The 18,753-nt window shown below is 41.7% G+C and overlaps 1 protein-coding gene across 1 annotated transcript in view; it reads right to left on the reverse strand.

The window, feature by feature from the left end:
* Positions 1 to 3,762: 3,762 nt before the first annotated feature.
* Positions 3,763 to 18,753, reverse strand: part of COL12A1 (collagen type XII alpha 1 chain) — a 384,763-nt gene continuing 369,772 nt past the window's right edge. Inside the window, 4 exon segments of the mRNA XM_030199047.1 lie at positions 3,763 to 4,798; positions 7,229 to 7,399; positions 11,796 to 11,873; positions 14,838 to 15,026. Coding sequence (XP_030054907.1) covers positions 4,611 to 4,798; positions 7,229 to 7,399; positions 11,796 to 11,873; positions 14,838 to 15,026 — 626 coding nt within the window. The 3' untranslated portion in view covers positions 3,763 to 4,610.

Genomic DNA, 18,753 nt, shown 5'->3' on the forward strand with positions numbered 1-18,753 from the left:
CAGCTGGGTGTTTGTTTTTTTTAGCGGTAATGGAAATTAAAAATGCCCAGCTCAAAAACGTCCTAATCCGAGCCATTTGGTCATGGGAGGGGCCAGGATTCGTAGTACACTGGCCCCCCTGATATGCCAGGACAACAAATGGGCACCCTAGAGGTCAGTGTGGTGGACTTCAGAAACAGCTCCCACATGCATAGCTCTCTTACCACGGGTGCTGAGCACCCAACCCCCCTCCCCCAAAACCCACTACCCACAAATGTACAACACTACCATAGCTCTTAGGGGTGAAGGGGGCACCTACATGTGGGTACAGTGGGTTTTGGAGACCTCCCATTTACCAGCACAAGTGTTACAGGTAGGGGGGATGGGCCTGGGTCCACCTGGCTTAAGTGCACTGCGGTACCCACTAAAAGTGCTCCAGGGACCTGCATACACGCAGGCCTCTAGGACTTGTTGCTGCTATATAACATTGGCACACCAGTTGAGACCTGAAGACTAATCTGTCCAAAAACGTTCTTTATTGGAATAAGCATGCTTACTCACAGTTAACTGCAGATCAGAGGTTGTGCCCCACTGGCAACGAGTCTCCCTCGTACTGAGATGAGCAGTAGGTCAGAGCTGGCAGAATGGTGTACAATGCCCTCTTTCAGCCACATTCAAGGTAAGAACTAAGTTCTGTAATGTGGCTAACACGTGAAAGGGATCTAAAACTGGCTTACAAAAATGGCCACTACCTCATGGACTACTGGAAACAAAACAGAGCACACTCTGACCCAGTAAGCAGGGGGAAAAGCACCATGGGAGTACAGCCTACCAACTACCAACATCGTGAGCATTTGCCACAAGCTAGTGGAATCACGGAGCCCAATACCCTACACCCACCACAATGCATTGCTGATGTGACTCTGCAGTACGCATAACAGAAAAGGTGTCACACTCACCCGAGAGCCACATCAGAACCAGGGAAAGGCTGTCACAGGATAGAACACATTCTGCTGTCATGGAGGTGGGTACGGCATTTGAGGCTGGCATAGAGGCTGGAAAAAAAGTTTTTAAAGTGGGTTTTTTTTGGTGGGAGGGGGTTAGTGACCACTGGGGGAGTCTGGGGAGGTCATCCCCGATTCCCTCCAGTGGTCATCTGGGCAGTTGGGGCACTTTTTTGGGATTTGTTCGTGAAAAAAAAGGGTCCAAAAAAAGTGACCCAAAATCGCGGAAAAAAACGCCTTTTTTTCGATTATCAGCTAAAGACGCCCATCTCTCCTCGGCCGATAACCACGCCCCAGTTCCGCCTTCACCACGCCTCCGACACGCCCCGTCAACTTTACCTGTTTCTGCGACGGATTGCAGTTGGAAACGCCCAAAATCGGCTTTCGATTATACCGATTTGGGCGCCCACGGGAGAAAGATGCCCATCTCCCGATTTGGGTCGCAATATAGGCATTTTTCTCTTTTGATTATAAGCAGGTTAGACACCTATGTTGCTCATTTTCAAAACATATGGATGTATCAAAAGGCTGAAATTGACCTCCATGTGCTTGAAACATCTAAATCCCAATTTTGCAATGGCATAATAGGGGCGTACCAACACTGCAATATGTCCAAATAGAAAGGGAGCATGTTCTGGGTGGGACTAGGGAGGGCCTGAAGTCTGGATGTCCTACAGCAATTACAAGAGGGGGGAAGGACATCCTTATTTAGACCTGTTTCAGGCGCATCCAGGGTACAAAAAGGTGTCCTGATTGAGTAGCTGTCCACTGGAGGGATTAAGGTATGACACCTTCTTAATCCCCCGGTTGTTGCTGTCCTCAACCTTCTGCCTGAAAGTGAAACTGAAAGGTGATGCCAGGTTCTATGACAGCTTCAGGTATTATGGGTATTTGTAACAAGTCTGGAAGCAAGTCTAAGGAGTAGCCTAGTGGTTAGTGTAGTAGACTGTAAACCAAGGTACCGAGACTCAAGTCTCACTTCAGCTTTTTTTTTTTTTTTTGTAATTGTGAACCTATCAGAAATGGAAAAATATCTACTATATCTAAATATATAAGCTATCTACAAGCCTAGAGGCTATTGAAGTGGTGTACATTTAGGTACAGTATGTATATTTCTGTTCCTGGAGGGCTCACAATTACAAAATAAAAGAGAAAGTGGGATTTGAACCTGCATCCCTTGTTTCACAGTGCACTGCATTAACCTCCAGGCTGCCCCTCTGCTCTGCATGCCATTTTCAAAGAATGCTACCATACAAACATCCATGTCCCTTGTTTTCCCAGTTCATAATTTTGATGTTCCAGTTTGTAAAAGGAATGTTCATGCCTGATGTTTCCAGCGTATGGACATCCATTTCCTGTATTTTCAAACAGGAAATCTTGATGTATTTCCTGTTCTAAAATACATGTGAGATGATATCTATTTGGGATGCTCTGAGTTGGATGCCACTATTCTAACTTGGAATCCTTTTGAAAATGACCCTCCACGTATCTTTGTAAAATACTAGTGTACACAGCAGAAATCACACTTCCTTTGCAGGTGTAGACAACTGCAACTGCCCTCAAACAGATAAAGATCTGTGCCTTGATTGTGCAAGCATGTGCTTAGATTAACATGTTTTTTAATCTACATGTTTTAATCTATGCTCCATCCTAACTCCGCTGTTGTTCATGTCTACCAGAAAATGATGCACCGTCTTATCATTGTGCCTACTTTTAAGCTGGTCATATTTTATAAGAGCCCATTTATATGCATAAATCAGTATTTTATGCACAAGCATGGTTTATAAAATCTCCTTCACACTGTTGATGTTAAGGCTGTAAACATGGCTGCTCTGTGCAAGTTGCCCCAGACTTCTTGCAAGCTTAATGCAATTGTGTGGTTGAAACCAAATAAGTTACCAAGTTCGAAGTGTGCTAGCTAGAAATCCTACAATTTTGCATTTAGCATTCGACAGAGACTAGTACTGTAAGAGAAAGTTGGGGGATAAGTGAATAACTACAAGTTCCACACACTACCATAATGTAAAAAGAGGAGCAAATGAAGCTGCTTGTATTATTTTGGAATCGTCGTGCCTCTGATGCAAGACAAAACAAGCAAAAGAAACAAAATGAAATGTTTTTGCAGTCCTTAAATTAACCCTGTAATCAAACTTTCACAAGTGTTTTCTTGCAAACTTTTCTTTACTCTCTTCAATAAACCTTGGACCATATATCCACAGTTTAAAAGCTGTGTCAGTGCACTGACAAGCAGACTTTTTTTTACTACCACAGACTTGTATTACCGTGTCAGAATAGCGATGTCCAAGTCAGAACTTCCCAAATGGACGTCCATCTCACATGTATTTTAGAACAGGAAATGCATCAAGATTTCCTGTTTGAAAATACTTTGAGATGGATGTCCATACCCTGGAAACGTCCAGCATGAACATTCCTTTTGTAGGGTCCTTAAACCTCACCCAACAGAAGGAAAGTCAAGGGGATGTCAAACTTTCTAAACTAGCTGAGCTTTCAAGCTAGGTTATGACGCAGAGAATTTATCAAAGTAAAGGGTCTTGGAATTAATGGCATGTTGTATGCAGAGCATTTCAATCTGAAATTCCAAAGTTATGTACCACCTTTATGATGACGATCACAGTGTGATTAAATGCTACCTCCGGTCCTTTTTTATGTTGTGCTATGTTCTGATGTTTGGTTTCTAAGTTCATTTATTTAACTTTCCCCGAAACAAGCAGTCGTGAATTGCAAGACACTGCAAACAGAACACACCAGGAAAGCGCAATGAAAATTTTCAGTAGTTTTATTGAAAAAACACCTCTTTTGTTTCAGAAATAAATAAAAATATAAGGCAGTGAAATTCACAAATTTGCAGTTAAAAATATAAAAGCAGCAATTCTATATCCATAGCCTTGCAAATGATTTCCAACTGCTTTTGAGAACCAGGAAATACTATAATCTGCAAACGAAACTCCATACTAAATATACAACACAAACATGCAATTGCATCTCTGCAGGATGGACTGCAATTCGGCATAAATGTTGATGTGTCTACAAATGGAGATTTAAGTTAATATAAAACTGTATCGAAATGACACAGTGCTTTCTCTTATATTATTTAAGGCTTGTGGTTGTTAAAAGAGATGTATAAGAGCATTATATTCCCTATGAAGCATAACTGAGCACAGGAGAGAAAGATAAATAATAGATATGAAATAGAAGGCCTTTGGGGGGTTAATAAAGCAATATGTGGCTTCTGACTTGAAGGAAATGCCAAACAGCCGTTAGAAAGGAATGGAATCCTGCAATAAGGACCATTGCTAAAGCAAAGAGCCCATAGAAAATCCGCAGCAGCTTTGGTTCTTTTAAAATCTTTTCTTTTCAACACATAAATGCTGCACCTCGATAAATGAATGCACACTTTAAAAAGGATTTTTTTTTTTTTTTTTTTTTTAAAGCCTCTGTAAGCAAAAGCATTTTACAAGCAGCATCAAGCAAGAATGAAAGCATCTGGGGCCTGTATGTTAAAATGACACTGGCTGCCACCTATACAAAGCACTCTGCATACCCTAAGTTACTTCTCCTCGGACTTATATGAATCTTTGTATACAGTGACAGGCAAACAGTATTCTTTTACGATTTCACTTTTGAGTTTCTTGGTAGCGATCTTTTCCACCGCATGTGTTCAGCATATTCTGGTGAGAAAACGTCCATTCCATACTCCTCAAATTCTTCTTCTGGCCTTCCTGTCTCGACTGACACTACAGGTATGTAGGGTTCACTTTCAGGCTGATAGGGTCCACTTTCAGGCTCATATGATTCTGGTTGAAAATAGTTGTCCGATTGAAGTTTACAGTTGCCATAAGTCATGCATAAATACATATATATATATATGTTATCAGCCAGAATGCAATTACAGATCACAGAAATTAAATTTAAAAATCCATGCATTAACATTGCTCTCTATGAAATTACAAAAGGCTGTGAAAGAAATGTAAAACTTTTCTGGCAGCAGTTGATATACATTGTCAGGCCGTTGGTCAGCAAATGACTAAATGTCGATAATAAGGGCAAACAGATATGAAACCAACTAAGTTGGATAATTGCAAAATATATTTCAAAGGGGAGGGTGGGGATGTATTTAATGAATGACTAGCTAGCACCACCAGTGAAATGTTTATGTATCGTATTCTAAAGCAGTTTCTATGGTACAAGTTGTGGTGGAAATACACCACGGAATCAAGCAAGACAGAAGAAAAATAGTTATATAAACATTTTAGGTTTATCATTGCAGTTACAGAAAAGACATGTACCCAGAACCAGACAACATACTAGCAGATTTCTTAAAGGTGTCAAGACAGGTTATTCTAGCAAAGAAGCAGGCAGCAGGCTTTAATGCAGAAGATTACTGTAAAATATGTTAACTGATTTTAGTGGACACGATCCCATACAAATCATTTACAAGCCACAATTAGTTTATTATTTACACATATCATTTCCATTACACTAGGTTAAATCTCTCCCCATTCCCCTTCCGCTCCCCAGAACTGTGTTATGTCTGATGGTTAGTAGTTTTATAAAGCCTCCTTCACAAATGAGACTTCTGTATTTTTTTTATTCATCGATTGTTTTGATTACTGAAATGCAACAGGCGTTTGTAACACGGCATCGCTGTCCTCTTCCCCATTCAAGAATGTTGTTAGTACCAAACGTCTCCCCTTATGATGCCAACAGAGTTCATTAACTGCATCCATGGTGAAATTTCCATACAGACTCATTTCATAATTAGCACGTGCGCAAACATCTCAGAAACGGGATTTTCACGTATTCAAAACTGCAAGCAGCACTGACGACTTAGAAAATGTGTTAGCCGGAACCTGAAACAGGTCAAATATGATGTTAGTTTTTTGACAGTCAATTTGTTTTACAAAACTATATTTTCTTCCACTCTACATTGACTTGGATGAGAATTTACATTCCAATTGGTTTCAGTGACTTGATATGATCAGGCAATAGATGCTAAGATATTGACTACTTTGTAAGACTCGTTAGATAAATTAAAATACAAAATATAACATAATGAAATGGAAACAAAACTTCTTCCTTGCTCACTTCGTTTTCTCCAAATATTGCAAATAGTTGTGGTTGAAAAAAAAGAACAATGATTTGCTCCTTTTTTTTTTTTACTTTCATTTAAAATCAAATTTTGGGGGGAGATGAGGGATGAAGGAGGAGGGGAAAAAAGCCATTTAACATCCAGTTCAGAAACAGTTAACTAAAATGGACAGATTTGAAGAAGAAAATAATGGCTCCTGGGGTGAATATGTGAGTATCACTAGATAATAATTATAATGGGGTCCTTTTACTAAGGTGTGCTAATGATTACATGCACTAAATGATAAGATGCCCATAGGAATATAATGAGCATCTTATCATTTAGCCTACAATGAGAATTTATAGCCTATTATAACACCTAACCACTTCACCCTATTCTGATAGCCACTTTTCTATAACTTTGCTCAGCCCCTTTTTTTCCTCTTCCATGATCTTGTTTAACACCAATTGTACCTGTCTCCTGGAATGGCGATGCCATAACAGGTTTTGTAAGCCACATTGAGCCTGCAAATAGGTGGCAAAATGTGGGATACAAATGCAATAAATAAATAAATAAATTAGTGTGCACTAAATCCATTAGTGCACCTTATAAAAAGGACCCCCGATGTATTAGTTACAATAAACTCTCCTATTAGTCATATCTTCAGACTCCAAGTAAATGTCCAGAGTCAACAACTAAACATTATAGAGCACTGTTTACTAAGGTACGCTAGTTTAGCGTGCGCTAACGCTAGCATTAGCACATGCTAAAAACGCTAGCACTCCTATAGCGCAACTTAGTAAACAGGGCCCTATGGTGGGCCGATTTTTTCCAGTACCGATTTTTTGAGTGCCAGTTATAGAATTCCTTCCACTACATTTACCTTGCAGTCAAGTATTTTTCTGTGTGGTAACTAATAGAAGATGCTGGGAATGCCCCCAGTAGTTACAGGCTTTGCATTTACCACCTGCTAAACACATGCATTTTAGTAAAAGGGCCTATAACTATTCCTTCCTTCTAGACATTATTTTTAAAGCAAAATCTATAACTGGTTTTAAAAATGTATGTCCTTAGAAAGAAATGTGTAACAATCTATAATCTTTATTGAACTAAAATGTAAAGATTTACATAAGATACAGGCTAAATTTTAACCTACCTGGGTATCCTTGGCCATTGTATGGAATGCTTGCACACATAGACGAATCACAATATCCTGGTGGACCCGGAGGACCCCTTACACCAGAGTTCCCAGGGCGACCTGGAGATCCAGGAGTGCCCACTGGGCCTCTAGAACCTGGTGGACCAGTTCTAGAATCACCCGGTGGTCCTAGTGTCAGAAATAAAAAGCAAAGAGTTATGAGGAATTTTTTTAAATGAATCTCAGGATCTATCCTGACAGAACAGCTGGTGCAACGACTGTCTAGACAACATTTTCAGAACATGTTAAGCAAATGTTTCCATTCCAATGCTGCACATGTTGTCAATGAAAGTACCATGGTGAACTAAAGACATTAATACGCTTTTTCTTCGTTCATGATTCATCAGCTGCTCCTCTACCTATTAGGTTTGGATTTTTTTTTTTTTTTTACCAGTGAAATTGATCTGGCAAGATTGTACCAAGCTACCGACATCAGTGAATCCTTTCTTTCCATTCCTTAGTTCTGAAAGTCTCGAGGGAAACTACTGTTTTAGATAAGCACACTGGATTGCAGTCATAATATAGGAATACATACTTTTGTTAGCCTAAAGCCCCAGGACACATGAGGTAATATTTTTCTAGGCATAAGTCGTAATATGGTTTTAAAAAATGTAATCCCTTAACTAACTGGCGCTAAAGTTTGCTGCAAGCTTCTTGTAGACCTTGTAATGAAAACATCATGCTTCAACTAGTAAATTAAAGACAGAAATAACTAATCATTTACATTTTGTCACCGATATCTCAGCATATGAACACTGAACAAATCTTGCATGATAGGAAAAGCACAACAGAGGACGTATTATATTCTATGCTTGAAAATGCAACATTTCTGCCACTCATGCAAGAAGAAGGATATTGAAAGGGTGATTCCTAACTATTCTTAAACTGCCATTTTCCTAAAGTAATAACCCACAATGTAACAGGATACACCAAGACAGCTGTCCCATTATCTTTGACATAAGATATCTGAGTGAGGTCGTGGACACTTGTCTGGCAATGCAGTCCAGCACCACAGGAATTATTGCCTAAGGGGAGAACTGCAATCTTGAGGAAGATGTTGAAAACAATGACTGTGCAGTACGATTTCACTGTTATTTCTAGTTTTATTTAAGTAGTTATCTATTATTTATATTTGATTTCCGGCTGTAACACTGAGAAGTTGAAATCTGCAACCATTTTGTACGTTCTCAACACAGCCATAAATAGTCTTCCCAGCACAACTGCAATGGCACTTCACAGCAGTCCCTCAAACATCCTATATAATAAAACTCACCCTCAACGTTCTGAGGACACTGACATCACTGTCAGTTCCTCCGGGCACTTCCTTCCGGTTCGAAGGGTTCGTGGTGGTGAAGCCACCGAAATCACTGTGTTGGGGCCCCGCCCTCACGTCAAACGTGATGACGTCGAGGGTGGAGCAATGGCGTCAGTGGCTTCACAACCAACGACTCAGCACATTGAAGGTGGTGTTGGCGTGCGTTGATGAGGTCCGCAACAATGGCGGTCAGTGCCTTCACAACGCCGAAGGGGTGAGCAGGGAGGGGGGGTTCGAGAGGAAAACCTTGCTAGCGCCCGTTTCATTTGCACCTGAAATGGGCATGTTTTACTAGTACTCTATAAATTGTATATGGATATTATAAGGCCATACCAGAATCCATTTGAATTCGAACAATGAGAAAATGGTATGCCTCATGTTTCTGAGACATATCTCTATATATGTTGAACAGTTGTGCCGTGCCACATTCTTTCACTTAGGAGCCACTGTGTTTAAGACACATAAAACTTACCCATTAATATGGATTAACATAGATCTGATAATTTAACACCTGATGTAGTAAATGAAAGTAAAAGAGACGTTCTACAGTATAAATTTCACCTCGTAGAGACCATGCAGGCTCCTTACAGCAGCATGACACATGCCCCAAATGCAAAGATAGGCACCAATTGTACACATACAGTGGGGGAAATAAGTATTTGATCCCTTGCTGATTTTGTAAGTTTGCCCACTGACAAAGACATGAGCAGCCCATAATTGAAGGGTAGGTTATTGGTAACAGTGAGAGATAGCACATCACAAATTAAATCCGGAAAATCACATTGTGGAAAGTATATGAATTTATTTGCATTCTGCAGAGGGAAATAAGTATTTGATCCCCCACCAACCAGTAAGAGATCTGGCCCCTACAGACCAGGTAGATGCTCCAAATCAACTCGTTACCTGCATGACAGACAGCTGTCGGCAATGGTCACCTGTATGAAAGACACCTGTCCACAGACTCAGTGAATCAGTCAGACTCTAACCTCTACAAAATGGCCAAGAGCAAGGAGCTGTCTAAGGATGTCAGGGACAAGATCATACACCTGCACAAGGCTGGAATGGGCTACAAAACCATCAGTAAGACGCTGGGCGAGAAGGAGACAACTGTTGGTGCCATAGTAAGAAAATGGAAGAAGTACAAAATGACTGTCAATCGACAAAGATCTGGGGCTCCACGCAAAATCTCACCTCGTGGGGTATCCTTGATCATGAGGAAGGTTAGAAATCAGCCTACAACTACAAGGGGGGAACTTGTCAATGATCTCAAGGCAGCTGGGACCACTGTCACCACGAAAACCATTGGTAACACATTACGACATAACGGATTGCAATCCTGCAGTGCCCGCAAGGTCCCCCTGCTCCGGAAGGCACATGTGACGGCCCGTCTGAAGTTTGCCAGTGAACACCTGGATGATGCCGAGAGTGATTGGGAGAAGGTGCTGTGGTCAGATGAGACAAAAATTGAGCTCTTTGGCATGAACTCAACTCGCCGTGTTTGGAGGAAGAGAAATGCTGCCTATGACCCAAAGAACACCGTCCCCACTGTCAAGCATGGAGGTGGAAATGTTATGTTTTGGGGGTGTTTCTCTGCTAAGGGCACAGGACTACTTCACCGCATCAATGGGAGAATGGATGGGGCCATGTACCGTACAATTCTGAGTGACAACCTCCTTCCCTCCGCCAGGGCCTTAAAAATGGGTCGTGGCTGGGTCTTCCAGCACGACAATGACCCAAAACATACAGCCAAGGCAACAAAGGAGTGGCTCAGGAAGAAGCACATTAGGGTCATGGAGTGGCCTAGCCAGTCACCAGACCTTAATCCCATTGAAAACTTATGGAGGGAGCTGAAGCTGCGAGTTGCCAAGCGACAGCCCAGAACTCTTAATGATTTAGAGATGATCTGCAAAGAGGAGTGGACCAAAATTCCTCCTGACATGTGTGCAAACCTCATCATCAACTACAGAAGACGTCTGACCGCTGTGCTTGCCAACAAGGGTTTTGCCACCAAGTATTAGGTCTTGTTTGCCAGAGGGATCAAATACTTATTTCCCTCTGCAGAATGCAAATAAATTCATATACTTTCCACAATGTGATTTTCCAGATTTAATTTGTGATGTGCTATCTCTCACTGTTACCAATAACCTACCCTTCAATTATGGGCTGCTCATGTCTTTGTCAGTGGGCAAACTTACAAAATCAGCAAGGGATCAAATACTTATTTCCCCCACTGTAAGTTATAGAAAGGGGTGGCCCAACCATTAGACCACCTGAGGCGGGGGCCTCAGGCGACACTCTTCCAGGAGCGGTATCTCCCCCTTCCTTTCTCCACCCCGTTCTTTGAGATTACCTTCTTTTTACATTTCTTAAAAGGCAGTGGAGGTAGTGATTCCCATATGCTGCCTTGCCACTGGGACCCACCACTTCTCTTTACTGCAGCCTTCCTCGCTGATATAACTTCCTGTTTCCTCATAAGCAGCAACAGTAGAGAAGAGGCTGGTGCCGGCTGCAGGGCAGCATTTGGGAATCGCTGCCGTGGCCGGCTTTTGGAAAATGGAGAAAGTAAACTCGGGGAAGGGGTGAAGGAAGAAAGGGGGGAGATGCCAGAACTTGGTCCGGGGGGGGGGGGGGGGGGGGGGGGGGTCAACATCTCAGCTCTGCCTCAGGTGGCATCTTGCCTTGGGCCGCCCCTGGTTATAGAGTAATAGCACTTGAGTGCATGATTGACACCATTTATTGGTATGCTAGGTGCTATTCTATAACAAATGTGCAAATATCATTTAGGGACCCTTTTATTTAAGCATGGTAGGCTTAATGCGGGCCTACCGCATGGTAAAAGGGCACTACCATAGGACGTGCTGAGGCATCACGTGGTAGTTTGGCCATCAGTGCATTTTACTCCCGTGGTAAAAAATGCTTTTTACTTTTTGTTATGGGAGGTATGTCTGTGGGTGGAGAGTAGGCGTGCCTGCGTTAATCGGGTAGTGTGGGCACATTATCATGTGCTACCCGATTAGCACAGGACTAGCGCGGAGCCCTTACCGCCTCCTAAATAGGTGGTGTTAAGGGCTCCTGGTGGTATTGACCACACGTTAATGGGGAAATTAACAGGTCACTAGTTTACATTTTCTAGCCAAACAGTCTAGTGGCTTCTAGGACTAGTATGTCTTCTAGAAACATGTAGTACAGATAAAAGAAAATAAAACACACCTGGTGGTCCAATCAAACCTCTTGGACCTTGTGATCCAACACCAGAGTTGCCTCGTTCTCCCTTCTCTCCTGGTAATCCTGGTAAAGCAATTGGAGACAAACATGTAACAATAAATAATAAATGTACAAATGAACTATTAAACCAAACTATTAACTGTATAGTAGATTTTTGAAGGGGTTTAAGCCAGTGGTGTAGCCAGACTCAATATTTCGGATAAGCCCAGAGCTAACTTAGATGAGCCCTTCCATGGCACGCCATGGCACAGCATGGCACGACACTCTCGGCGCCTGCAGTGATTCAATTATTGCTGCCTGTACCCGCCCTGCAGGCTTCCATCAGCTGGGCCCCACCTTCTCTTTCATCATTTCCTGTATGCAGGACCGGCGCAGGCAGAAATAATTAAATCACTGCAGGCTCCAGGGACGCCTGTAAGGTACACCAGGGAGGGGCGGGGTTCAGTGACAGGCGGGCAGATGCCGGGACACCGTGGAGGAGGAGAGATGTTGATGTGGGGTGCCGCCACTGGGTGGGCCTGTGCCAAGAATGGGGCCTGTGCCCACTCAGGCCCACCCATAGCTACGCCACTGGTCTAAGCGGGCCGGAAAGGCTCATTCCCACTTAAATTCCGATCAGTGGACCATCACTGAATATTCAGCAGAACTTAACTGCACAGTGCCACTGAACATCCCCTCTGACCAATGTGGCACTTTGCAGTTAGGGCTAGATTCTATATATGGTGTAAAAGAATTAGCATTGAAAAAAAGCAATATTCCATAAGCCGCGCTTAAAGTAGGCACGGTTTAAAGTACAGCACTTACGCCTGGGAATCACGCCTAACTTTAGGCACAGCCATTTACACCATCTGAAGCAGGGTGCAAATGTACATGCCTACATAAGGTGTGTATCCCCATTATTCTATAAGAATGTGTATAAATTTTAGAAATGCCCCATTACATGCATCACCCACCTATTTCCACACCCCCTTTTTCAAATTGCGTGTAAATTTTAGGTGCAGATCCCACACCTAAATTTACACACATAGGACTAGATTCTACATATGGCACCTTGAAAATCCACAGAGAAATCATTTCCGCCTAAGTGTATTCTATAAAATTTCCACACGGTTATAGAATATGCTCACGCCGATCTGCGTGACTATATTTAGTCACAAGGAATTATGCCAAGTAAAACTTGGTATAAATACCAGTGCCTAAGTTAGGCACAAAGCAGGTATATTCTATAACTAGGCACGTAACTTTTCAGAATGTCCATGACCCGCCCATTCCATGTCCACGCCCCATTTTTGACAACACAGATTAGAATTTACACGCACTATGTTATAGAATGTGCTTAGTGAATTCAGCATGTAAGTTCTAATTAGTGCTGATAATTGCTCATTGCCATCTAATTAACAGCACTGATTGGCATGTTAACCAATTAGGTTATGCGCACTGTTACAAAATACGCTTAGATTTCTGCATGGAAATCTATGTGTGATATATAGAATCTGGGGGGGGGGGTAAAGTTCAATTAAATGTAATTAGTGCCAATAATTGCTTATAATTAGCATGTTATTCAATTATACTACACACACAAATTGGGCTCGTGCCCAAATTTGCGTATACAATTTTTAGCAACTTTTACAGAATTAGGGGGTTATTGCCAGGACAGTCCATTGACAGAGTCAAATAGCCGCAATATTCAGTACCAGTAGTTGCACAGTTAACTAAGAGACCCTTTTACTAAAGAGTTGGCGTGCGTCAGTGGGCTTGCCGCACACCAATACAGGAGTCCAGCTGTAGTTCCCACCCCCAGTGAGCGTCATTTTCAGTACTACAAAAATATTTTCCATTTTTGTAACATCGGGGCTTACCCAGCGGTACTTGTGCAGTGCTGCCCGGTTAGCTGGGTTAGCGCAGGAGCCCTTACCGCCACCTCAATGGGTGGTCGTAAGTGCTCAACCCCTCCCCCGAAATGGCTGTGCAGCAAGTGGTTCACTTATCCCCACAAACAGAAGAAAAAACTCAATTGAGGGAAAGCACCAGGCAACAAACAGTAGAAGAAAAAGAACCTCTCGCAGATGGTGTCCAGGGAAAATATTTAGCAACAGTCTTCAATAACAGTAAAGAGGACCCTTCACATACCCCACAGCCATTTCTTTCTTTTTTTTTAACCCAGCTTTTTACCCACTGCAGTAAAAGGGGGCCTCATCACTCGTTAAAAAAACATGCATTGATGCTAGTGCAGGCCCCTTTTTACCGCAGCTTAGTAAAAGGGTCTCAAAAGTAGGATCACATAAAACATAGCCCTAATTTTGCCTGGTTAGTTATGCAGGTACTGCACTAAATATTGGCAAGTGCCTCATAAACCTGGCCTAAATGTAGGCTCATTGATGCCGACTCATGCATAGAGGCCGCTATAGAATAAGTGCACCGCCCACTTAATTTTGATGCCTAAACGGCAGTGCCTAGTGATAGAATTGCATCTATTTGCTTAAAATGTGCTTATAAACTGACCTCATGCATACATGTACTCACAATGACAAGCACATTTGCGTGCAACTTTGTAGTAGATGTATTCAGGGGTGGGTTTTGGGCGGTGTCCAGGCAGTGTCACAATTTATGGGCGTACTTTATAATAAACGCTCATTTGTGCACACCTTATGCATGAAGATTTAAAGCTGCTAGAGAACAGGGGAATGTATGTGCATTCATTTTTGCTATGATGTATCCAGATTTTCTGGGGCAATTTTTTAAAGACACCTATGTATCTTTGTAAAATAGCCTACGAATGTCTGACTTCTGCTCCTAGACAACCTGATTATTAAATGACTCTCTATGTGACTAGGATGGACTCCTTTCTGGTTTCCTATACCTCAGGAACCATACTGGAATTACCCTTCCAGAAACAGTGAAGATCAAGCCAAAGAATGATTTACATTTATAATGTTTTGTGACTCCCTTATTTGCCTTGTCAGTGGCCCATAATTTGATATCTTTGCTTCCTTTCTGATTGACTTAAAGTGTCTCTTTTCTACTTACCTCTTTCACCAGGTGGTCCTTGAAGACCAGGTGATCCTGGGAAGCCTGATCTGCCACCAGGTCCAGGTTCTCCTCTTTGTCCAGGACTGCCTGGAGGTCCAGGTGGCCCAGGAGGTCCAGGTTCTTTGCGGTTTGAGTAGTAATCATTTGGAATTTGGTTAAGTCTTTCGCTGAGCCTATTCAATTGACCTATAAATATAAAATAATGTATAATGACCGTGAATAGATGTTTAGATAAACAGGGAGAAATAAACCATTTTTAACACCTTTTGAAATAAGTGGAACTGATATAAAAGTAAAATCAGAATGAGATTTTTTTTTAAAATGATCTATTTAAAATATATTTTTGTGATTTCTTTAGGAGATGATATTTGTAAAGAAAGACTTGGATCTATTAAAACTATACAGCCTATGAGATCAAGAACGTTAAGTGGACAGCACAGATTGTTAAATACACATTTTCAAGTATCTGAGCTATCCCTGATCAATTCAGGTTCAGATGAAAGCTGGGATGGAAAGAATAGAAAGAACTTACAAAAGTATGATTTGAGTTTGTTTCTGATCAAGTCCAAGAGCAGATCAGTCCCCTCAGTCTATCCAAAAGGCATTTTGATGGAACTAATCGTCTGTATCATTTGGACATGAGCAGGTCATTCCAGGAAAATCTTTATTATATCATGCTGAGAGGGTCCAGCTGGTTAACCTCCTTTTTCTAGTCTTTTTAATTCCACACTATACTTCCTCTAACTTACCCAACCACTTTGCATATAAAAATGCCACAAGTAACATGATCTTTTCAAAAATAAACACTATAATACAAGATAAGGATCTCAGTTGGTATCTGTATCATGACGGCTATGTGGAAAGACAAGTTCTGCCAATTAATGTAATGACACCACTGTGATTTTGCATCACTCATCCAAGGAGTGAAATGTAAAGGGCAAAAGGAACAAAAATCATATTAAACATGCAGACTGTAAGTCAAGAACTAAGCCTTTCAATACCTTTTGGAAAAATATGTCTTGGCTCGGTCTAAACTTATATCCCAACCAGACTAATGCATCATCCTAGGGCAGGGCTTTTCAACATAGTCCTCGGGGTGCACCCAATCCCACTGGGTTTTCAGGATATCCGCAATGAATATGCATGAGAGAGATTTGTATACTAAGGAGGTAGAGCATGCCAATCTCATGCATATTCACGTTTAATTCCTCAATGTAATCCATAACCTGAATTGTAACATATTATTTCCACCAATCATAATGTATTGTAAGCCACACTGAGCCCGCAAAAAGGTGGGAAAATGTGGGATACAAATGCAATAAATTCATTGTGGATATCCAAAAAACCTGATGGAACTTGGTATGCCTCTAGGGCTGGATTGAAAAGGCAGGTCCTAGGGTTCTTGAAAAATGAGCCTACAACTTCTGCATGCAAATTACATTCAACACACTCTAACTAAGTGGGTCTTTTACTAAGGCGCGCTCACATTTTTAATGCATGCTAAAATTGGGCTCCCGCTAAATGTTAGAGACGCCCGTAGGAACGCATTGGCATCTCTAATGTTTAGTGCACGCTAAAAATGTGAGCGTGCCTTAGTAAAAGGGCGTCTAAGAACTTGGCATGAATTAGAAGGCAAACTCTGTACTGCAGAAAGGTCAAAATACTTTTACAGGTTGAATGATACTGCCAATCACAGATTGCTACTGTTAGAACCTAACAAAATCATCAACATAACCTTGCACAAAGGAAGCAAAAAAGAAAATTTGCTAGCTCTGTTATTTATGTCTTTTAAAATTTTGGCTTAAAACTTAAGTCAGAATTGTATTCTCTCTTTTTAAAATTCTCTCTCTAAAAAACATTATAGGTTTTTTTTCTATATTTAAGTATCAAGGAAGCTTAGACTATTATTTATCCTTGTGAGTACTCAACCATAAATGAACACCTTATGCATTCCCTGTAAGCTATTTCTCATTAAACTTAGTTATTTATTTAGCAGAACTTGATGGCATGGCTCATTAAAGAAGTAAATATCAATAAGACATCATCAAACCTTTACCCCTAACCACTTCCAACCCACTCAACTCTCTCCATCCTAATCCCATCGACCTTGACTCCCCAATCACCCCTATCAAGTAAAAATCCAATTAAAAAGCAGGCTTTTACTTTATTCCTACATGCCATGTAATCACTGCTCAAAATGACACTCAACTAAGAATCTGATTTGAAAAACCAGGCAGTGTGCATTTTTTCCAGAGATTCTATGGCTCAAAATTCTCAGTGGATCCGTGCCCAACTATTTTAGTGCTATCTGTATAATTTCCAGTAAGAATATAAGGGCCCTGTTTACTAAGCAATGCTAAGGGCACGCTAGCTCTTTTAGCATGCGCTAAATGCTAAAGAGACCCATAGGAATATATGGGTGCCTCTAGCGTTTAGCGCACACTAATTTTAGGCATGCACTAAAAATGCTAGCACGTCTTATTAAACAGGGCCCTAAGACTGTAAAAGATGTAGTTATCAATGTGGCATGCGATGAAACTACGGTGTAGTAAATTTAAAACAAATCGGAGAAAAGATTTCTTCACCCAACTCTGGAATTCGTTGCCGGAGAATGTGGTGAAGGCAGTTAGCTTAGCAGAGTTTAAAAAGGGGTTAGACGGTTTCCTAAAGGACAAGTCCATAAACCACTGCTAAATGGACTTGGGAAAAATCCACAATTCCAGGAATAACATGTATAGAATGTACGTTTGGGAAGCTTGCCAGGTGCCCTTGGCCTGGATTGGCCGCTGTCGTGGACAGGATGCTGGGCTCGATGGACCCTTGGTCTTTTTCCAGTGTGGCATTACTTATGTACTTATCAGTAAGCCTTGTAATTGTATCACTAATGTGTGCTATTTTAGCACAGGTCCCATTGCATGCAATAGGAACTAGTTACTAATAGCTGGAGTTAACAGTAAAATAACACGTTTTAACAGTAGTCCTCGTTGATAATTTCCCCCTTAAATCAGCTGTTCAGAAAATAAATATCAGGTCTCAGCATGATTAAAAGTTAAAGCCTATAAAATTCAGCGCATTTATTCATAGGGAAAAAAATAAGAAAATATAAAATAAAAGGCAGAAAGTCATTTAAAAGCCCTGTGCTACATTTGGATATGCAAATAGTGACTTTACATCCACCTAAGTAGTGATTTTAGAAAAGCCACTACTTAAATGTGTACATCAACAGCACATATAGGACCCCTTTTACCAAGGTGCGGCAAAAGGGGGCCTGCGCTGGTGTCGGCATGCGTTTTTGACCCACGCCGAGGCCTCTTTTACCGCAGCAGGTAAAAGATAGGTTTTTTTTCAGGAAATGGCCGTGTGGTAAGTGAAGCACTTGCCGCATGGCCATTTCATGGGGGGGGCAGTAGTCAGGCAGTGTGTAGCACTGCCCGATTACCACTGGGTACATACTGGAGCTACAAAAGTAAAATTATTTTTGTACCGCTGGATATGACGTGCACTGGGGGTAGGAACTTCTGGTCTCCCGCTCAGCCATCTATCTCCTCTTCAATCTGTCCAAAACTCTGCTGCTCATCTTATATTCTGCCAGAGTCGCTATATTCACGTTAGCCCTCTCCTCAAGTCGCTTCACTAGCTCCCTATCCGCTTCCGCATACAGTTCAAACTTCTCCTTTTGACCTACAAGTGCATCCACTCCGCAGCTCCTCAGTACCTTTCCGCTCTCATCTCTCCCTACACTCCTCCCCGTGAACTCCATTCGCTGGGTAAATGTCTCCTGTCGTCTCCCTTCTCCCCCACTGCTAACTCCCGGCTCCGTTCCTTCTATCTCGCTGCTCCCTATGCCTGGAATAGACTCCCTGAGCCAGTACGTCAGGCTCAGTCTCTGGCTGTCTTCAAGTCTAGGCTTAAA

Source organism: Microcaecilia unicolor, chromosome 3, assembly GCF_901765095.1.
Source record: "Microcaecilia unicolor chromosome 3, aMicUni1.1, whole genome shotgun sequence".
Lineage (NCBI taxonomy): Eukaryota > Metazoa > Chordata > Amphibia > Gymnophiona > Siphonopidae > Microcaecilia > Microcaecilia unicolor.